The 17,765-nt window shown below is 54.2% G+C and overlaps 2 protein-coding genes across 3 annotated transcripts; both read left to right on the forward strand.

Annotated features, from left to right (window-relative positions):
* LOC141749072 (synaptotagmin-4-like) lies at positions 1 to 5,240 on the forward strand. Its single transcript, XM_074602147.1, has 6 exons — positions 1 to 198; positions 1,134 to 1,272; positions 1,808 to 2,640; positions 3,108 to 3,273; positions 3,779 to 3,945; positions 4,194 to 5,240. Exons 1-6 carry the CDS (start codon positions 1 to 3, stop codon positions 4,347 to 4,349), a joined length of 1,659 nt encoding a protein of 552 aa, XP_074458248.1. The 3' UTR covers positions 4,350 to 5,240.
* Positions 5,241 to 6,846: 1,606 nt separating this feature from the next.
* CLK3 (CDC like kinase 3) lies at positions 6,847 to 17,715 on the forward strand. Of its 2 annotated transcripts, XM_074599776.1 has the most exons (13): positions 6,847 to 7,099; positions 7,656 to 7,804; positions 10,116 to 10,323; positions 12,529 to 12,622; positions 12,901 to 12,967; positions 13,755 to 13,871; positions 14,354 to 14,520; positions 14,684 to 14,778; positions 15,163 to 15,292; positions 15,752 to 15,834; positions 16,205 to 16,284; positions 16,895 to 16,985; positions 17,315 to 17,715. In XM_074599776.1, the coding sequence occupies exons 2-13, from the start codon at positions 7,656 to 7,658 to the stop codon at positions 17,498 to 17,500; spliced, it is 1,467 nt and encodes a 488-aa protein (XP_074455877.1). In that variant the 5' UTR covers positions 6,847 to 7,099; the 3' UTR covers positions 17,501 to 17,715. The 2 variants fall into 2 exon arrangements, with proteins under 2 accessions (XP_074455877.1, XP_074455879.1); XM_074599778.1 differs by lacking the exon at positions 12,529 to 12,622 and having other exon boundaries at positions 6,993 to 7,099.
* Positions 17,716 to 17,765: the final 50 nt, after the last annotated feature.

Consider the following 17,765-nt stretch of genomic DNA (forward strand, 5'->3'; position numbering starts at 1 on the left):
ATGCGGCTGGTGCCCATCACCGGGGTGGCAAAATTCAGCTGCTGGATGAATTCCTCTGCCGATTTCACTGCATGCCGGGGGAGGAGAGCCGTGCCCATGTTTCATGACCACCCCCCGCCCCGAGGATCCTGGTTATCAGAGGAGAGCGGGCTGGCGGAGCCTCTCGCCTCGCCTGGGCTCCGATCCCAGCCTATCCAGGTGAAGGCAGAGCCTTTCCCCCCCGCCGCGTTTCCACCCCACCAGTGGCTTTGGCTTTTCCCAGCTCCGACTTTTCCCCACCTGAGCTCAGCTGAGACAGCTCAAGGACTCGCCTGCTCTCACCACGCACCTTAAAATCTAGATGCCTGAAGCAGGTAAGGTGGGTTCTGGCAATGGAGTGGGGGGGAAAAACACACCTGGTGGGCGCTGCCGTGGGGTTTATCCACCGGCAGACTTAAAATCGGAGATGGGAAGGTGCCGGCCCCAGTGCTGGGCTGGAAGGGGGTCTCCCCCCGTCTCCAGGGGGTGCTCAGAGACCTGGTTTCAGGTGAGGGGAGGGCTCTGTGGTTGCCACCCCGACCTCACCGCTGAGGTGGGGACCTCCCTGCAGCCCTCCCAGCCTCCAGCCCCATTACCTGCTTTGGTGCAGCATCCACCAGCCCCCAGCACCCAAAAGCAGGCACCCAAAGGGATGAGCTGCACCTTCCCCGCTTCCCCCCCAGCCCTGCAGACCAGCGCAGGTCTGTACCCCCGGGGTGGCCACGCTCCAGCCCTCCCAACTCCCTTTCCCAGGCGTTGGCAGCCGTTGTTTGGGCTGGAATCTAATCCTGCAGCCCCAACCTGCCTTCCCTAACACATGACAAAGGGAGAAAGAGAGCCCAGCACGGATTAAAGCCTGTGGGTAGGAAGGCCCAGCCCCACGGTGTGAGACACTGCTTTGCTTTTCTCTTCCAAACATTAAGATCCCTTTATCAAACCAGGCTCAGGCTCCGGCAGAGCTTTGTCCAGACCCTGTTCTCCGTAATCCCTCGCTGCTGGAGGCGAAGTCAGTTCTGGGCACGGGGAGGGAGGCTTTGCACCAGCACAGCGGTGTTTGCATCGGAGCCTATTTCTGAAGCCCAAGTTTCCTAAGAAAATTCATCCCCGACATCCAGGAGTTCCGTTCCCTGGTCCTTAAACGACCAACGTGCAGCTACAGAGCCCCAAACCCCGCGGGCATCCCCACTGGCAGGGATAAAAGCCAGCTCATCACCCGCAAGACGCTGGTCCTCTGGGCACAGCCTGGGGAGGAAGGTTTCCCCTCTTTTGGGGCCAGGCTTGAGTATAGATAACAAGGGGGGACCACTGCCGCTTTGCATCCAGCTCGGACATCCCCCTTTGAAGGTGCCCCCACTCCCCTCCCGTGGCACCGGTGCCTCCCTGCGCGTTTCGTGCCCCCGACAAGCAAGCAGATAATCGTTGGTCATGCCCTACCTGCGTCAGCCCCGGCAGCGGGGACCGATAAGAGCCGCTTTTTCCATAACCCTTATCGTCCCCGGGGCGAAGCCGGGTTTGTTTTAGCCTCGCCAGAGCCCGACTGATGTCAGGCTGCCCGCACCCACAGATGCCGAGCCCCCCAGCACGGCCCCTGCCCCGCCGGCTCCTCTCTCACCTTCTGGCTTTGGGATGCTCCGGTTCAATCCCACCGTGCAAAGGTGGGGAGGTGGGTGACTGGCATGGCAGGGGGGGTGGGCACCCAGGTCTTGCTCTTCTCCATTGCTCCATCACCCATCCATCATGTGTCTGCCATGCTAACGGTGCCCATCTCTCTCTCTCTCTCTCTCTCCAGTGCATTTCCAGGTCTTCCTTGGCGTGGGGCTGGCCCTGCTCTGCCTCAGCATCCTCCTGGGCTGCACCGTGTGCTGGTGGCATCGCTGGCGCCCGGGCCCTCGCCTCGGCTGGAAGTGGGCAACGGTGGGGCTGGGACCCTCTCTGCCCGCCAGGACGGTGCCAGCGCCCATCCAGCAGCACTATGAGGAGGTGGCAGGAGAGATGCTGGGTGCTGGGGCCGAGAAAGGTCCCCCGGTGTCACCAGCATCTCACAGGGGTTTGCTCCATGGCAGAACCTCCTTGCCCAGCCTCCCCTTCTCCCCAAAGCCGGCGGGAGCATGGCAGCGCCGCTGCACTATCTCCGGTGCCAACCTCCTCTGCAATGAGGAAGACCTGCTGGACCACCCTGTCCTGGGACCCCCCACCCCACTGTCCTCCAGCACTGGCCCTAAGCAGCGTCCCCAGCTCCACTGCAACTTGTTCTACTCACCAGCCAAGGCCACGCTCACCGTGATGGTCCTCGGCCTCTCCCACCTGCCCAAAGGGCTGCGGGGCAGCCAGGGCTCCTACGTCAAGGTGTACCTTCTGTCGCAGCTCCCGGCCTCCCGGCGCACGGCATTGCAGCGTGGCAGCCTCCACCCTACCCACCGGGAGCTGTGCCGGTTTGGACGGTACAGCCTGGAGGAGCTGAGGAGCTTCACCCTGCGCTTCGCCGTCTACATCAGATGTCGCAGCCTGAAGGACTCCTTCGTGGGAGAGGTCCTCTTCCCCTGCGCTCAGGCCACCTGGGACCCCCGGGTGCCTTCCAGCTACAGCTGGGAGCTGTCGAGCACCAAAACCAAGCTCAGAAAGGTCAGGAAGGCAGTGCTCTCCGGCAGGGGGGTTGTCCTCATGTTTTGTCTGAGGTCCGCTTGGTCTCAGAGCCTTCAAACTTTGTGGTGAGAACCAGAGCCTCCTCCCCAAGGTGGGAGGCAGCAGGAGGGACTGAAGGTCCTGAGACAGCAGCCTCCCTGTCCCCACGGTGTCCTCCATTCTGGTGCAGGTTCATGAGCTGCCCCACAATTAATATCCATCAACTGTAATGACTGGCAGCATCTCTACCTGGGGACTTTGCTGAAGGTGGGGGTGGAAGGGTTAAATACAGAGCTGCCACCATCCTTATGGTGATGGTAAGCATCAAATTCACCTTCTTGACCCATTTTTGCCTTTTCTTGACCCACCCATAGCGTAGGTGGAAGACAAGCATCCCTGAGCTGGAGGGGCTTGGATGAGGTCGGAGAAGGTTTCACGGCGTCTCCTGCTCTCTCATCTCATTGCAGTGTCTCAGGGCCCATGACTTGAGCCGCGGCGTCCTCTCCTCGTCCCCCAAATCCCTCGGCCAGCTCTTCCTTCTCCTCCAGTACCAAGCTCTGGCCAGCCGCATCAAGGTGCTGGTCCGCAAAGCAGAGGACCTGGGCCGGCTCTCGCGCCTGCCAGGCACGCCAGGTAGGGCATGGGGGCAATGAGATGCCCAGGTGGGCACAAGGGATGGCTTCCCCTCCTTTTGCTTGGCAGATAGTCTTATTGCCTCTTGAACTTCTCTTTTCTAAGCAACACGTAGCACAGCGAGGATCTAGATATCTCCAACATGGCCCCAAAATCCTCAAAATACACATATTTATTGTAAAAAAAATAGCACGTGGCTTTTTGTCCTGGTGGCTGTTGTCATCTCTGGCTCCCTCAGCCCACAGGATGCAGGCATGGATGGGAGCTAAGGACTTTGGAGGTCCTTGCTCCCAACCAGGGCAGAATAGGTGCAACCAGGCTGGACAGCATGTCGCCGTCCTCTCCCCACAGCTCTGCAGAGCCCCACGGGGATCTTGTAGCCCCCCAAGCACCCTGGTTTGGCTGCCCACATTGTGCAGGAGTCTGTCTCACAAACCTCCCGCCACCCTCCCTGGTGTATGTCCAGAGCAGGTCCCTCTCACCAAGGCTCTGTCTCCATTTCCAGGCCACTATGTCATCATCCACCTTTACCACAATGGCCATGTCATCAACACCAAGGAGACCAAGTCCATCACTGGCTACAACCCTGTTTGGAACACGCCGTTCCTCTTCAACCTCCCCACTGGGGACATCCAGCAGCAAGAGCTGTCCTTGGAATTCACTGTCATGCAGGTGAGCAGAACAAAGGTGGCCAAGGCCATGGTGGCCCGGATCACCCATGCTCAGGAGACGCTCCTGCAATCAGGATTCTCAGCTTCCAGTTGTGGGAGGGGTACAGGCAAGCCCAGAGAAGCTACTCCTTGCTGCCCACAGGGGGCTGCTGGGGTGGGATTGCTCCTCCAGAGGCAAGAGGTGTTTCTAGCTCTGCTTGAAGGCCATAAACCGTGTCCCACACTGCTTCTGCCCCTCTCCCACCACAGGCTCGCATCTACACCCACAGCTCCCCGCTGGGCCGTGTGCAGGTGGGTCCCCGTGCCCCTGGGGCCGGGCTGCTGCACTGGAAGGAGATGTGCAGCCAGGGACAGCTGGAGTCGGCGCGGTGGCATCGGATCCAGCCCAATGCCCTCGGACGCTGATCTTGCCCTCAGCCCACGGGCAGGACTTGCCTGGGACTCAGGCACCCATGGGAGCAAGTGAAGGGGGATCTCCGAGCCTTGGAGAGATGAGGTCTCAGCCTGCATGTCATTGTGGGCTCCATCTCCAGGGCGGGAGATGGATGATGGTTGGCACAACCGCTCTTCCGAACGGAGGGGAATGAGCCCATCTGAGTTGGCTTCAGCCTCGGGGAGAGGAGAAGAGGAGCCTCTCTCTGCTATGTCCACTGGACACCTGCTTGGTTCCTGCAGCACCCGAAACCTTGGCTGTGGTAGGAGATGGGTGGGAAGATCACCCAACTGGGAGACCAGCCCCATGGTGGTGGTATCTACTGCCCCTTATAACCCACCACGACCAGCCCACCCTTTCCACCCAGTCCCACAGCAGCCAAGACCTTCCAGCTAAAAGACCTTCCAGACACTAAACCTCTTCCAGCAGTTCCTCACCCCTCTGGTCATGACCCATCTCCAGCCCCAAGGGCAGGTCCCCATGGGGACAACGGCAGCTCTCAGCCCCGTTTGGTGGAAGGATATTGTCTGCAGAGCCCATGGGGAGAGAAGTGCATGGGCCATAGTGATGCAGACCATGGCAAGGGTCATCATGACGAAGATCACCATGGTGAGGAAGGCCATGGCAAGGAAACCTGGGGTGAGGATCTGGGGTCACCAGACCCTTCCTCAACCCCACGGGCTGGGATACAGCCTGGTTTGCTGCCCCGTAGGAAGAAACACAAGGACCCACCGATATCACCCCAACCCTCCCTGCACCAGTGCTAAAGGTGGTCATCAGCATTTTTAATTAATTGTTGGCCCAAATGAGTGGTTGATAAGTTAATAAAGGGGTCAAGGATGATTGCACATGTGGAGTAATCGAAGCTCTTTCCTATCCTGGTGCTCTTTGCTTGGCTGTGCCATGGGCCAGCAGCGTCCATGGTCCGGCTTTAGGAGCAAGAACTGTCCTCCAGAGTGGCGGCGTGGGTGGGAGGGGATGGTCACCTACTCATGGGGCAGGAGGGAGCAAAGCCCTACTCACATAACCCCCGTATGGTGCTAATTACTACATAAACAGGACTGAGGCCCTTTCTCCACACTGATTGACTAGACACTAAACCTCTTCCAGCAGTTCCTCACCCCTCTGGCCATGACCCATCTCCAGCCCCAAGGGCAGGTCCCCATGGGGACAGCGGCAGCTCTCAGCCCCGTTTGGTGGAAGGATATTGTCTGCAGAGCCCATGGGGAGAGAAGTGCATGGGCCATAGTGATGCAGACCATGGCAAGGGTCATCACAGCGAGGATCATCATGGTGAGGAAGGCCATGGCAAGGAAACCTGGGGTGAGGATCTGGGGTGAGAATGGCCATGGTGAGGAAGGCTATGGTGAGGACAGCCATGGCAAGGGTGGTTATGGTGAGGAAGGGCAGGGTGAGGATGGCTGTGGTGAGGATGGTTGTGGCGAGGAAGGCCGTGTTAAGGATAAGGATGGCCACAGTGAGGTAGAATACGGTGAGGAAGGCCATGGTGAAGCAGACCATGGGGAGGAAGGCCATGCTGAGGGCAAGGATGACTGCGGTGAGGTAGGCCATGGTGACAAAGGCCATGGTGAAGATGGCGACAGTGAGGAAGGCCATGGTGAGGAAGGCTCAATGGTGAGGAAGGCTATGGCAAGGGTAGCCATGGCAAGGATGGCCATGGTAAGGAAGGGCAGGATGAGGATGGCTGTGGTGAGGATGGCCGTGGTGAGGAAGGTTGTGGTGAGGATGGCCATGGTGAGAAAGGCCATGGAGAAGGTGCGGATGGCCACAGTGAGGTACAACACAGTGAGGAAGGCCATGGAGAGGCAGACCAGGGGGAGGAAGGCCATGTTGAGGGAGAAGATGGAGGTGGTGAGCTAGGCCATGGTGACAAAGGCTGTGTTGAAGATGGTCATGGTGAGGATGGCCACAGTGCGGTAGGCCATGGCGAGGAAGGCCATGGAGAGGAAGGCCACAGTGAGGCAGACTGTGGGGAGGAAGGCCATGTTGAGGGTGAGGATAGTCATGGCAAGGAAGGCCGTGTTAAGGGTGAGGATGGCCACAGTGAGGTAGAATACGGCGAGGAAGGACATGGTGAGGCAGACCATGGGGAGAAAGGCCATGTCGAGGGTGACGATGAGGATGGCTGTGGGGAGGAAGGCCATGTCGAGGGTGAGGAAGGCCACGGCAAGGATGGCCATGGTTAGGAAGGCCACACTGAGGGTGAGGAAGGCTATGGTTAGGTTAGGCATGGCAAGGGTGGCCATGGTGAGGAAGGCCAGGGTGAGGAAGGTAATGGTGAGGAAGGCCATAGCAAGGCAGACCACGGGGAGGAAGGCCATGTTGAGGGTGAGGATGGCCATAGTGATGTAGGCCATGGTGACAAGGGCTGTGGTGAGGATGGCCACAGTGAGGTAGGCCATGGGATGGCCACAGCGAGGTAGAAGACAGTGAGGAAGGCCACGGCGAGGAAGGCCACGGCGAGGCAGACCCCACCTCCCCGTCGCCGCCCGGTGCCGGCCCGGCGCGGGAGGGGTTAACCGCGACCTCCGGGGACAGCGAGAGGCGGCGGGAGCGGCCCGCGGGTGGTGCCGCTCTGGCCGCACGGGGGGGGCGGGGCGGTGCCGGAAGCGGAAGTGGGAACGACGGGGGTTGCTGTAGCCGGTGGGGTCGGGGCTGGGCCGCAGCCGCCGAGCGCGGCGCGGAGGCGAGCGGAGGGACGGTGAGCCGGCGGGGAGGCCCGGGGAAGGGGTAGGGGGGCGGGGAGGAGCCGGGGGGGATCGGCGCGGGGGGAACGGGCCGGGTTTGGATCCAGGCCTAGGCCTAGGCCTAGGCCTGGGCATGGTTCCGGTCCCGGCCCCAGCCCCCCGCTGTGGTACGCGTAGCCCCGGAGGGGATGGCGCCCCGCTGCGACACCGAGCTCTCCGCCTCGGGTGGCTTCGGGTTCTGGCCGGGCCAGGGGCGGCGGTGGTGGGAGGGGGTTTGTGGCCGGGTGGTTGTAGGGGGGCAGCGGGGAAATAGCTGGTACCGGTGTTGTAAAGCCGAGGGGAGGTCTCCGTCTTAACGTCTTTAACCCTGCTGGGGCTGGCAGAGGTCTTCTCGCGGTGGGCACCATGGTCGTTGCCACCAGCTCCCTAACCCGAAGGGTGCGGGCAGAAACCACCCCAAAGGGTGTTTGCACTCTTTGGGGTGGTCTCTGCCCTCACTCTTAGGGTTAGGGAGCAGGAGAAGTGCCAAGGTGACGATTTTTAAGAGTTGGGAACCTCTCGTCCCCTCAGATGCATCACTGTAAGAGATACCGGTCCCCGGAGCAGGAGAGCTACCTGGGTCACAGGTGGAAGAGGAAGAGATCTCGTAGCAGAGACTATGAGGGGAGACTGCGATATCCGCCCCGGAGGGATTTCTCCAGGAGATCGCGATCGAGAAGGTAAAGAGCTGGGGTTTTGGGGCAGAGGGAGGCACACCCACCAGCTCTGGCAGCAGCGACGGTTATCTAATAAACCCTCATCCTCCATTCTGATCGTGTTTCAGAGCAAGTGCTGAGCAGTGGTAGCTTTCATTTCCTAACTGTGGATCAGCTTAATTGTGTGTATGCGCCTTCCTGTGTATGTTTCTGCCTCTCTATCTAGCCAAAAGTTCTTCCCAAAGCAATGTCTTTAATACTGATGAGGGAGAACAGTCTGCTCTGGAATCATGTTCCCCAGTTCTAATGCTGTGGAGGCATTAAAGTCTTTCTCTCCCGATTACCCGCTTGCTTCTGAAATTATTACAAATCAGATTTAAAGTAACAATACTTTTCCCTCACCTACGCTGTCAGAAAGGATCCGAGAGCATCGCTAACTGGTCTTTTCTGCTTCGGCTCTGGAATTTACCTTTCATCCTCTCTTTGTTCAGCGTTTCCACAGGGATGGTTAGGTACTGGAAGCGGGGTTGATAAGGCCTGTGATAACAGGACGTGCGGTGAGGGTTCTGGAACAGAGGGGACTTGCATGCTGACACGTCGCAGTGTGCGATCGCACTAGGCTGGCTGTCCTTACTGCTCGGTGGTACCAGAGCTGGTGTGGTTCCGCTGGTTGAACAGGGCAGGTGCAGCCAGAAGGGAGCTGAGTTCATCTTTAAATTCCTGAAATGTACTACAAATTAATTTGTCTTCCTTCCAATCCACTTGAAGGAAGTGGATTGTGAAATTTAACCCTACGATTCTGTGAAATACAGCTGATGCACACAGGGGGCTTTTTCCATTTTTTCATCTGATGGGTTATGATGGATTTGGATGAAAACAGGCTTTTACTAGGTGAAAACCTTTTTGCCCCTTCAGTCTAAGCATGCGAGCCTCTCGCAGGTTTGCTGGTCTCCGCTGTATTTTAGATTGTTTTTTCTGAATTCTCTGTATTTTAAAAGTGCACACTGAAGTTTCACAAAGGTGTGTTTGGAGTTGAGTCTTGAGTTGGAGTTGAGTTGGAACAGAGCCACCATAGGGTTTTTTGGTGTCTTGGATAGTTCAGCGGTGTCCTAGAGCCACTGATGTCTTGGCAGGCAGTTTGAAATTGTAGTCTTGATCCAAGATGAGATGAACCACCACAGGCATACCTGTGTCCCATTAAGCTGTCAGTGAGAGCTAATTGTTGCTGAAGCAGAGAGGCGCAAATGATAAAATTTCCTGTTTCTGGACTGAAGCAGCTGCAGTGAGGTCTTGGTTGGAGAAGCCATTGCTCTTGCTGTGGGCTGGGTATATACGACAGCATTGACCTGGCCCGGCGTGTGCCCAGAATGCTGATGGAAAGCCAACACGCTGTTCTTATTTCTGAGTTGCAACACCTAAAATACAGCCTTTCACTCAATGATGTGTGAAGCAAGGCTTGTAGTGGAGAAAACAGTTGTGCTTTTGGGGGCAGAAGCAGGGCACTGCTAAGTGATACCATTTTTGCTGTATGGTTTAAAAGAGTTGCTGCCCAGGAAGCACACAGGACTGCAGAGCGAAAGGCAGGAGCTGCAGAATTTCAGCTGTAGCAGATACTCTCTAATCAAGCACAGGGCAGGGAGAAGTGTTCTCATCATTAATGTGCACACATGGTACCTAAAACAGCTGGAGGTGTGCGCCTCCAGCTGATAAATACTCACGTAGGGGAGCTTTGTCTGATGTCTTCTGGCCCTTCCCGATGCAGAGATGAGCTTGGCCAAAAGTCTGCCTTACATACTTGCAGCCCTTGGTTGTTGCAAGAGAAACAGGAGCTTAGCTGTACTGTGGAGACCAATTTTTCCTTCTGGCGCTTGCTAATGATCTGTTGAGCTGGTGTGTGTGTGTTCAGGGGAATTCAGTCCCCCCTGGGGCGGGGGTGACTAGGGCACCTGTGCTGCCTTCAGATTTCATTTGTGTAACAACTAAGGAGAGACCTTCCCGTGGGAGGAGAAACAATGTTAGGAAAACACTTGCATGTGGTGGCGGAGGTGGCTCGGATGAGGTAGGAGCTTGGATGGAGCTCTAAGTGGGTGGCATTCTTCTGGCTCCTTGAAACAGGGGAGTGCCACGCTGTTTTCTCTTGCAAACTTTCTCCTTTTTCGTCTCTGAGAAACTTGTCTGAGAAGCAGTCAGCGTTTGAGCCACAGTGGTTTCAAGCTAGGACATTTGCTGTTGTTTCCTTGTCACCAGAAAGCAGGAGCAAGAGCACTTAGTTTCAGCAGGCCTCTGCCTTTGGTGCTTTTCCGGGCTTATGAACACCTTCTTGTTTGTGCTACAGCCATGAAAGGATGCCTTATCACAGGAGATACAGACGGGACAGCGACGCCTACAGATTTGAAGACCGAAGCCCGTCTTTTGGAGATGACTATTACTCGACCCGCTCGCGAAACTGGCGGCGATCCAGAGGCAGAGAGCAGCACCGTCCAAAGAAGCATCAGCATCACTGCCGGAAACGCAGGACCAGGTCTTGTAGCAGTGCCTCCTCGGTGAGTAGCATCCAGAATGAGTTCAGGATTGTTTAGGGTTTTAACTGTCCTTACCTCCTTTCAGCTCTGAACACATTGGGTGAGTACCGCTAAGCCCATTTTTGTGTTTGTTTGTGTTACGTGAAATGTATAGTCAAAAGAAAAAAGAAAAAAAAATCTGTGTCTTGTTAAGCGGGAAGCGTTTGTAGCTATTGGTTTTTACTAGTCCAGCCCCTGTAGCCTTAATATGTGAGGAAATTAAGCTGAATTCTTTACGGCTGGGGAGGGGATCAGGGAAAGCTTCAAATGGCGCACATGTGATAGGCTAACGAGGGTGAGCCTTGGCTGCAGGCCAGCCTGGCTGCTGGGGATCGGGCATTGTTCGGGTTTTATGTGTGGCCAGGGCCTTGCTTCTGCGTGTACTGCTGCTTCTCTGGGGGGTTTTGGTATGCGGGCGGGGTTACGGAGTGCTCCCGGGAAGGCACAGTGATTTGACTTTTGTGCCAGGATCCCCTACCAGATGGGATCAATCAGCCCGGTTCTCCTGAGTTGTTAGCCCTGGGTTTATTAACCCCCGTCCCACTGTGCTTACAAGCAGGCTTCCACCTTCTGAGGATACACATGTCCTCTTTGCCTGTTTCCACACAAGTCCTTGGACTTCAGCTTCTCTGAAAACTTGCCCATTTTCCACCCTGAAATACAGTATTCCTTGCCCAAGATGTTTCAAGGATGAACAGGGAATATATGGCTCTGGGTGGGGAGGCTGGTCCCGGGACTGGGAATACCCTGGAAGTGTTGTGAAGTATCAGGCTATATGTCTCTGCTTCACTGCTTCTCTCCTGTAAGGAACATTTCCGTCTTTCACACGTTTGTTGCTTTTAAATGTTATAACAAGTAAATGACCGAGTCCTGATCCCTGCAGTTATAGTAGATATCTGCATGGCTGGGAACTTCTGATCCTTTGGGTCTGTTGCTTTCCTCCTTTTATTTCTTTCCAGTTGACTTTTTTAATTTTAGTTTTAGAAAGAGCCAGGGTTAGGATGAAAACACTCCAGTGCAGTTTGCGTGTGTGCGTGCGGTGATAATGGTGTGCAGGTTTGGGCTGGCATGATCTTAAATCCTTTGAAGTCTCACTGAAGTTCTCTCAACTGTCCTCTCTACCTTCTCCTCCGTTTCAGCTGACCTTTTGGGGTTGGATCGTAGCTCACTATTTTGGACTAGCTGGGGGGCGAGGGGCACAGAAGAGAAGCCTGATAGAAGCCCAGGCATGGAAATGTGGAGCTTTGTATTAATTTCTTTGGCTGTAGAGATTGTAACTATTTTTAAGGCTGACTAGACAAAGATCTGGAATTAGGGCACCTTGCTTTGTGGACCCTGGGTCCTTTCAGGAATGTTCGGCTGGTTTTCCAGTAGAAGCCAGCAGTAGCAGGGGTGAACGTGACCTCAAACCTTTAGTGGATGCCTGGAGTGAAATGCTCCCCTGGGGATTAATTAACTGTCCTGTTCCTAAAGCTTTCCCAGGCTTAAAATTACATCCTGAAGATGAGGTCTGTTTGCAGCCAGTCAGGCGTATGGATTTAGGATCAGTGTGGTTGTTGGTTTGATCAAGAAGGGGCAGATTTGTAGCTGGGGCAGGACACAGCTCTGAGTAGCTGGTGATCTATTAACCGAGGTACAAAGGAGCAGGCTGCACAGAGGGAGAACTGCTACTCTGGCTTCTACTGGACAGCTTGTCCAAACTGGCAGCTCGTATACGCTTCGTCACGTTTGCCAGCGGAGAAAATGACGTCCTTCTGGCAAAGCCCTCCTTCTTCTCCGGCCTCTGGCAGCATCCTCCGGTGCTGCAGAGGAAGCTGCCCCTCTGTGGGGCATGGTGGTGCCGAGCCGAGCCACCTTAACACTGGAGCTTCCCAGCTGCTGCTTCCCTTCAGAGAAGAGGGGGGCATTTTCCTGCCACCAGAGGCCGTAGCTAATGAGAGAGTTTTCTTTACATACCTGTAGCTGTTGATTACTTTTCTGTTTTGAAGTTAGTTTGTGTCTTGACGTGTCCCTTGCAATATCCCTATCGTTATATATGCTGTGTGCCTTATGAAATGCTGGGATCTGGAAAATCCAACCACCGACGCACCGTCATCTCCACCTTTGAATGACAACACAATCCTGCCGCTCGGAACTGCCCGCTGTGCGCACTTGGTCGTATGCCGTTTCGGGGGGCGGTGTGTACAGAGAAGCCAACAGAGCAGTAAGCGCAGCAGGAGCGTGGAAGATGACAAGGAAGGCCACCTGGTGTGCAGGATCGGCGATTGGCTTCAAGAGCGATGTACAGCCACCTTTCGTAAAACTTTACCTCTCTACTTTCTATCCCCATGTTAGACAAGATCTCTCGTATTGTACTGGAGGGGTCTCTAGTGTTTTATTGCATATAAATGGACTGACCAGTAAATTGCCTGAGGCAGACAATAGACACTTGAGTCTTAAAGAGCGTAGCAGTGAGAGACATTTTTTTTTTTGCTCTGACATTTTATTGCTGTGAAACTGCAGGACCTCAGCTCCCGCCAAGCCTCTGAAGTTCACGTCCCCTCCTGTTTTCTCTCCTAGATGAAATTGTCGGCAGCCTCGGCGAAGGCACTTTTGGCAAAGTGGTGGAGTGTGTGGACCATGCCAGGTGAGCACCTTTCCCTTCCAGACAGCTTATCTGTCCCTTGCGCGTCAAGCCCGGATGTTCACAAGTGCAGCAGGGTTAACGCTGCCAGTTTTGCGCTGGGCCAAACTGTTGTCACTTTCCACTTGTCGCTACAGTAGAAGTTATTTCTTACAGCAAGTGGGAAGGGGCCTGGTTCATACCTCAGTCCCCTGAATTTGCAGGCTGATGTGTTAAGGGAAGCAGGGGAGTTTGTTCAGTGGCTGAGGGCTTTGGTACAGGCTGTTCTACTGCAGCGAGCTCCAGATGGGCCAGGCTGCTGGGGAAAAAGTGACCCCTTAATCTGCCGGGGTTCTTCTCTGGTTTATTTTTTTTAACTCTCTCCTGTGATTACACTTGATCCCTGTCTCTTCCTGACCTTCTGTCTGGCTCTTGAGCCCTGGGGTCAGCTTAGCATAGGAGCCGCTGGGATCTCCTGCCTCCTCAGAAATCTCTCTGGCACCGTTGGAGAGGGGAGGCAGCTGCTGGAGGCCCAGTGACCTTACCGACTGCTGTGTCAGGAAACGGTGTGCTCGCAGAGCTGTCGGCAGCTCTCCCTGGGGTGTTACCCAGCAATAGCCCTCTGCCTCAAATTTCCATCTGGGTGCTTCGCTACTGGTCAAGCAGCAGACCTTGACAGCTTTGTTGGGACCTAGAAGTGACTAGGCCTCCATGACTGGAGTTACTGGGACATGCCCTCTCTCTGCGGACTGAGGATGCGTGTATGTAGGCTTTTTGTCTGACCCCATCCTTTTGTCTCTTCCCTTAACAGAGGCAAATCTCAGGTGGCACTGAAAATCATAAAAAATGTTGGAAAATACCGAGAAGCAGCCAGGCTGGAAATTAACGTCCTGAAAAAAATCAAAGAGAAGGACAAGGAGAACAAATTGTAAGTTCCTATAAGACTCCTGGGTAGTCGGTACCACATCCTTACAGACAAGCAGTCTGCTTGGGTGATCTCCAAAGAACAACAGGGCTGAGGACAGGAATGTCTGCTACTGGTCTCTTATGTGGGGGAAAACCTTCCTCATTTCTTTGCGTTTTGGAAGAGCATCTGTCTCTAGTTCTGCTGAATGCTTGTTTACTTAAAACTCTTAAACAGGCCAAGTCCTAGTGAGGAAAAATGAACTAAAACTTCTCTAACAACCAACCACCTGCTGCCTTGTCCCGCTCGAATTGGCGATCTCTAGCTAAAGGTGGTTGAGCAAAGTGGGGAAAGGGTGTCTCTGTGGTGTACACTGACTCACACTGTGCTTCTGAGTCGTCTGGCTCGGAGCTTCTGCTCACCAACCACTTTTGAAGTAGCCATAAACAGGGAGAATGACTGTTCTGTCCCCAAATGATGGTTAATCCTCCTGTCTTTCCGCACAGCTTGTGTGTCCTGATGTCAGACTGGTTCAACTTCCATGGCCACATGTGTATTGCCTTTGAGCTTCTGGGCAAGAACACTTTTGAGTTCCTGAAGGAGAATAACTTCCAGCCATACCCTCTCCCTCAGATTCGGCACATGGCCTACCAGCTCTGCCATGCCTTGAGGTGTAAGTCATCCAGGGCCAGCCTTGCCAGGGCACGATGGCTCACCAGAACGGCTTGGGAGGAAGCTGAGGAGGACTGGGTGGTTTGATGGGCAGAGTTGTACGTGTGCTTCCGTGTGTGGTTCTTACATATTTCTCTTCTCTCTCCTCTTCGCCACCGATGTAGTTTTACATGACAACCAGCTGACTCACACCGACCTCAAGCCAGAAAACATCTTGTTCGTCAACTCGGATTTTGACACTCTGTACAACGAGAAAAAGGTGGGTTATGCTCAAAAGAGAAGGGAATAGATCAGGAATAGCCTGCCCTTCCCTCGCTACAGAAATTGGATCTTCCCTGTTCCATACGTGTCTCGCAGGGCCTTAAAAGTCTGTTTAGTGGGAACAAAGTGGAATTCAGGCCTCTTCTTTCTCGCAGGTCTTCTAAAAGCCTTTAAACTGCTTCAGTGGCTCCAGTCCCTGAAGTAGAGTGTTCAGGGGCTTTCCTTATCACTGATCTGAGATGTAAAGGGCTCAGAGGTTCACAGTTATAATCCTTCTGATTAGCGCCGACATGGCAGTTGTAGGGTCAGAGGCTCCTCTCAAAGCCTAACTTGATCCTGAACCAGCTACTAGAAGCACCGAGGACTTCTTGTTTACTTGCAGAGCTGTGAGGAGAAATCCATTCGGAACACAAGCATCCGTGTGGCAGACTTTGGAAGTGCTACCTTTGATCACGAGCACCACACCACTATTGTGGCTACCCGGCACTACCGTCCACCAGAAGTGATTCTGGGTGAGTACTGCTGAGATTTTGGGAGTCTCAGATGGATGGAGGAGAAGAGTTGTCCCAGGATGATGCGTTCTAGAAGAAAACCAGCTTGAGAGTGCTCCAGTTCTTGGGGACAACCTGGTCCATGCATTGCTGCACCACCACCTCAGTGGTCCCGAGGTCCTGACAATAGGGAAGGTGGATGGATAGGGCAGGCCCTTGGCACGGAGTGCAGAGAGCTGAGGAGCGCCTGAGGCTCTGGAAGGGTTCACGTGGCCTCTAAGGGAATGTGGGGTCAGCGTAAGTTGAAATGGAATCATCTGGGGGAGATGTGACAGTCCTCTTGCTAGTGTGCAGCACCAGAAAAGCGCACAGATAACTTCTAAGTCTGTCTTCGTGTAATCCCTGCAGTTTCAACAAGGAACTAGTAGAAATCTGGTGGGACTCATCGGGAGCACAAAGTTAACTTGATTCTTTTTGCAGAGCTGGGCTGGGCACAGCCATGCGATGTCTGGAGTACCGGCTGCATTCTGTTTGAGTATTACCGCGGCTTCACGCTCTTCCAGGTATGACTCTTGCAGGAGACACGCTACCCTAAGAATCCTTCATGTCTAAAAGGGCTCAAACTTAGGTGAAGGGAATAGAAATGCAGCTCAGGTGCTACAAATCAGAATCTTGAGTTTGAAAATAAGCACAGGCAAACTCATGGTTTGAGGACCTGTGCCTTGCTGGAAAGACGAGGTTCAGACCACATCTGGTTTCTTCACTGTGAAGAACAGAAAAAAGCAGGAGAGGCCGTAGAGGTGGATACGAGCTGTGTCACTCCTGATCATGGCTTCTCTCTTCCCACCCCCTGTAATTGTACAGGTGACATTACTTTTGTCATCAGATCTCCCAAGTTCTGAATTAATGCAGCATTGCTTTTTGCCTTTGCAGACCCATGAGAATCGCGAGCATCTTGTCATGATGGAAAAAATCCTTGGGCCAATTCCATCTCACATGGTCCATAAAACTCGGTAAGAACCTCTTCGGCTGTCTGTGGCTGATTACTCAGGATACCAATTCTTTGCCCTCACACCGGGTCTCTCCTATATATGGGTACGTGTGAGCCGATGCAGGCAGGACACAGGAACAACCACAAAACCATGGATGAAAGGCAAAGAACAAGTTTAATCTCGGTACCTCACGGGCTGGGGAATCTCTGAAGCAACAGCAGGGTAGAGGCACGCAAGCAGGGGACGCGGGCACCGTGGAGTGAGAGAGTCCTTGTTAGCAAGACCGTGTGCAGACTCCCTGTTCTCGCTGGTATCTAAAGGGTTCAAACAGGCATTGTTTTCCCACTGTGCTTTGATCTTCTTCAGTAACAGGGCAGGATTATCAAGCGGCTGGATAAGGTGTCCCTCAGTCCATCCCAGACTTACGTTATCTAAGTGCAAGTGTTTTACTTGCAAGCACCCAAGACTGAACAACAATTAGTGTGATTATATGTGTTTCCCAGCAACCCAGGTGTGAGTCACTTGAGCGTATTTACAGTCCTCCTCGCTTTCCCATAGGGTATAACCATGGGAGATGTGCTAGAAGTATGTCCCAGTAGTAGCCTTACTGAACACCACCTTTTCTCTCCAGGAAGCAAAAATATTTCCACAATGGGAACCTGGTATGGGATGAGAATACGTCCGATGGGAGATACGTCCAAGAGAACTGCAAGCCCCTGCGGGTAGGTGTTGCTCCATGGCTGGTGGAGGGCTGGCTGTGTTGTGAGGCTGAGCTGCTGTGCCATTCCCTTCCCCAGATCAGCAGTGTGGGGCTTAGGGATGGAAATTTCCCTTGGTAACTGTCTTTCAAAGAACCCCAAACTCTCCTCTGCAATAACAGGTTATTGGTCTGGCTGAAGCAGGACAGCTAGTAGGGAATGGGAGGGATGCTGTACTTCAGGACAGGAGACAGCCCTTGCCTTGTTGTGTATCACAAAACTAGGGTGTAGGGTTCGGTGCCTGTCCTGCCAGAGTGCTACACCCCTCCATCCCCCCTGCCCTTCTCTTCCAGACATACATGCTGCACGACTCGCTGGAGCACGCACAGCTCTTTGACTTGATGAGGAAGATGTTAGAATTCGACCCTTCCCATAGGATCACATTCTCGGAAGCCCTCCTGCATCCCTTCTTTGCTGGCCTCTCCACCGAGGAAAGGATGCTGTGTGGCCGAGGCACCAGCCGGGACCTGAGCAGATGACAGCCGGGGAGGGTGCGATGCCTGCAGGATTTGTACATATAGGATTGGTCTGGCCTCTGCAGTGCAGCCCCACTCACTCTCTTCTCTCAGTGGGGCTGGGGCACTGCACCAAGGACCCTGGGTAGGCCAGGGGAAGAAAAAGCTACAGTGGAAAGCACAGATTTGTCTATTTATATGTTGTAAAGTTAAAATAAAGTGTTTCTTATTGTTTGATACTTCCCTTGTAGGCAGGTGTAGGGTTCTCTTGTTCCCAGCTTTGCCTTTT

Source organism: Larus michahellis, chromosome 9 (genome assembly GCF_964199755.1).
Source record: "Larus michahellis chromosome 9, bLarMic1.1, whole genome shotgun sequence".
NCBI lineage: Eukaryota > Metazoa > Chordata > Aves > Charadriiformes > Laridae > Larus > Larus michahellis.

Coding starts and splice junctions, on each gene's coding strand:
- LOC141749072 (XM_074602147.1), top strand. CDS start 1: ATGCGGCTGGTGCCCATCACCGGGGTGGCAAAATTCAGCTGCTGGATG. Junction 3,274..3,778: donor GCGCCTGCCAGGCACGCCAG/GTAGGGCATGGG, acceptor CTCCATTTCCAG/GCCACTATGTCATCATCCAC. Junction 3,946..4,193: donor TGGAATTCACTGTCATGCAG/GTGAGCAGAACA, acceptor CTCCCACCACAG/GCTCGCATCTACACCCACAG.
- CLK3 (XM_074599776.1), top strand. CDS start 7,656: ATGCATCACTGTAAGAGATACCGGTCCCCGGAGCAGGAGAGCTACCTG. Junction 14,779..15,162: donor CTCTGTACAACGAGAAAAAG/GTGGGTTATGCT, acceptor GTTTACTTGCAG/AGCTGTGAGGAGAAATCCAT. Junction 15,835..16,204: donor GCGGCTTCACGCTCTTCCAG/GTATGACTCTTG, acceptor TTGCCTTTGCAG/ACCCATGAGAATCGCGAGCA.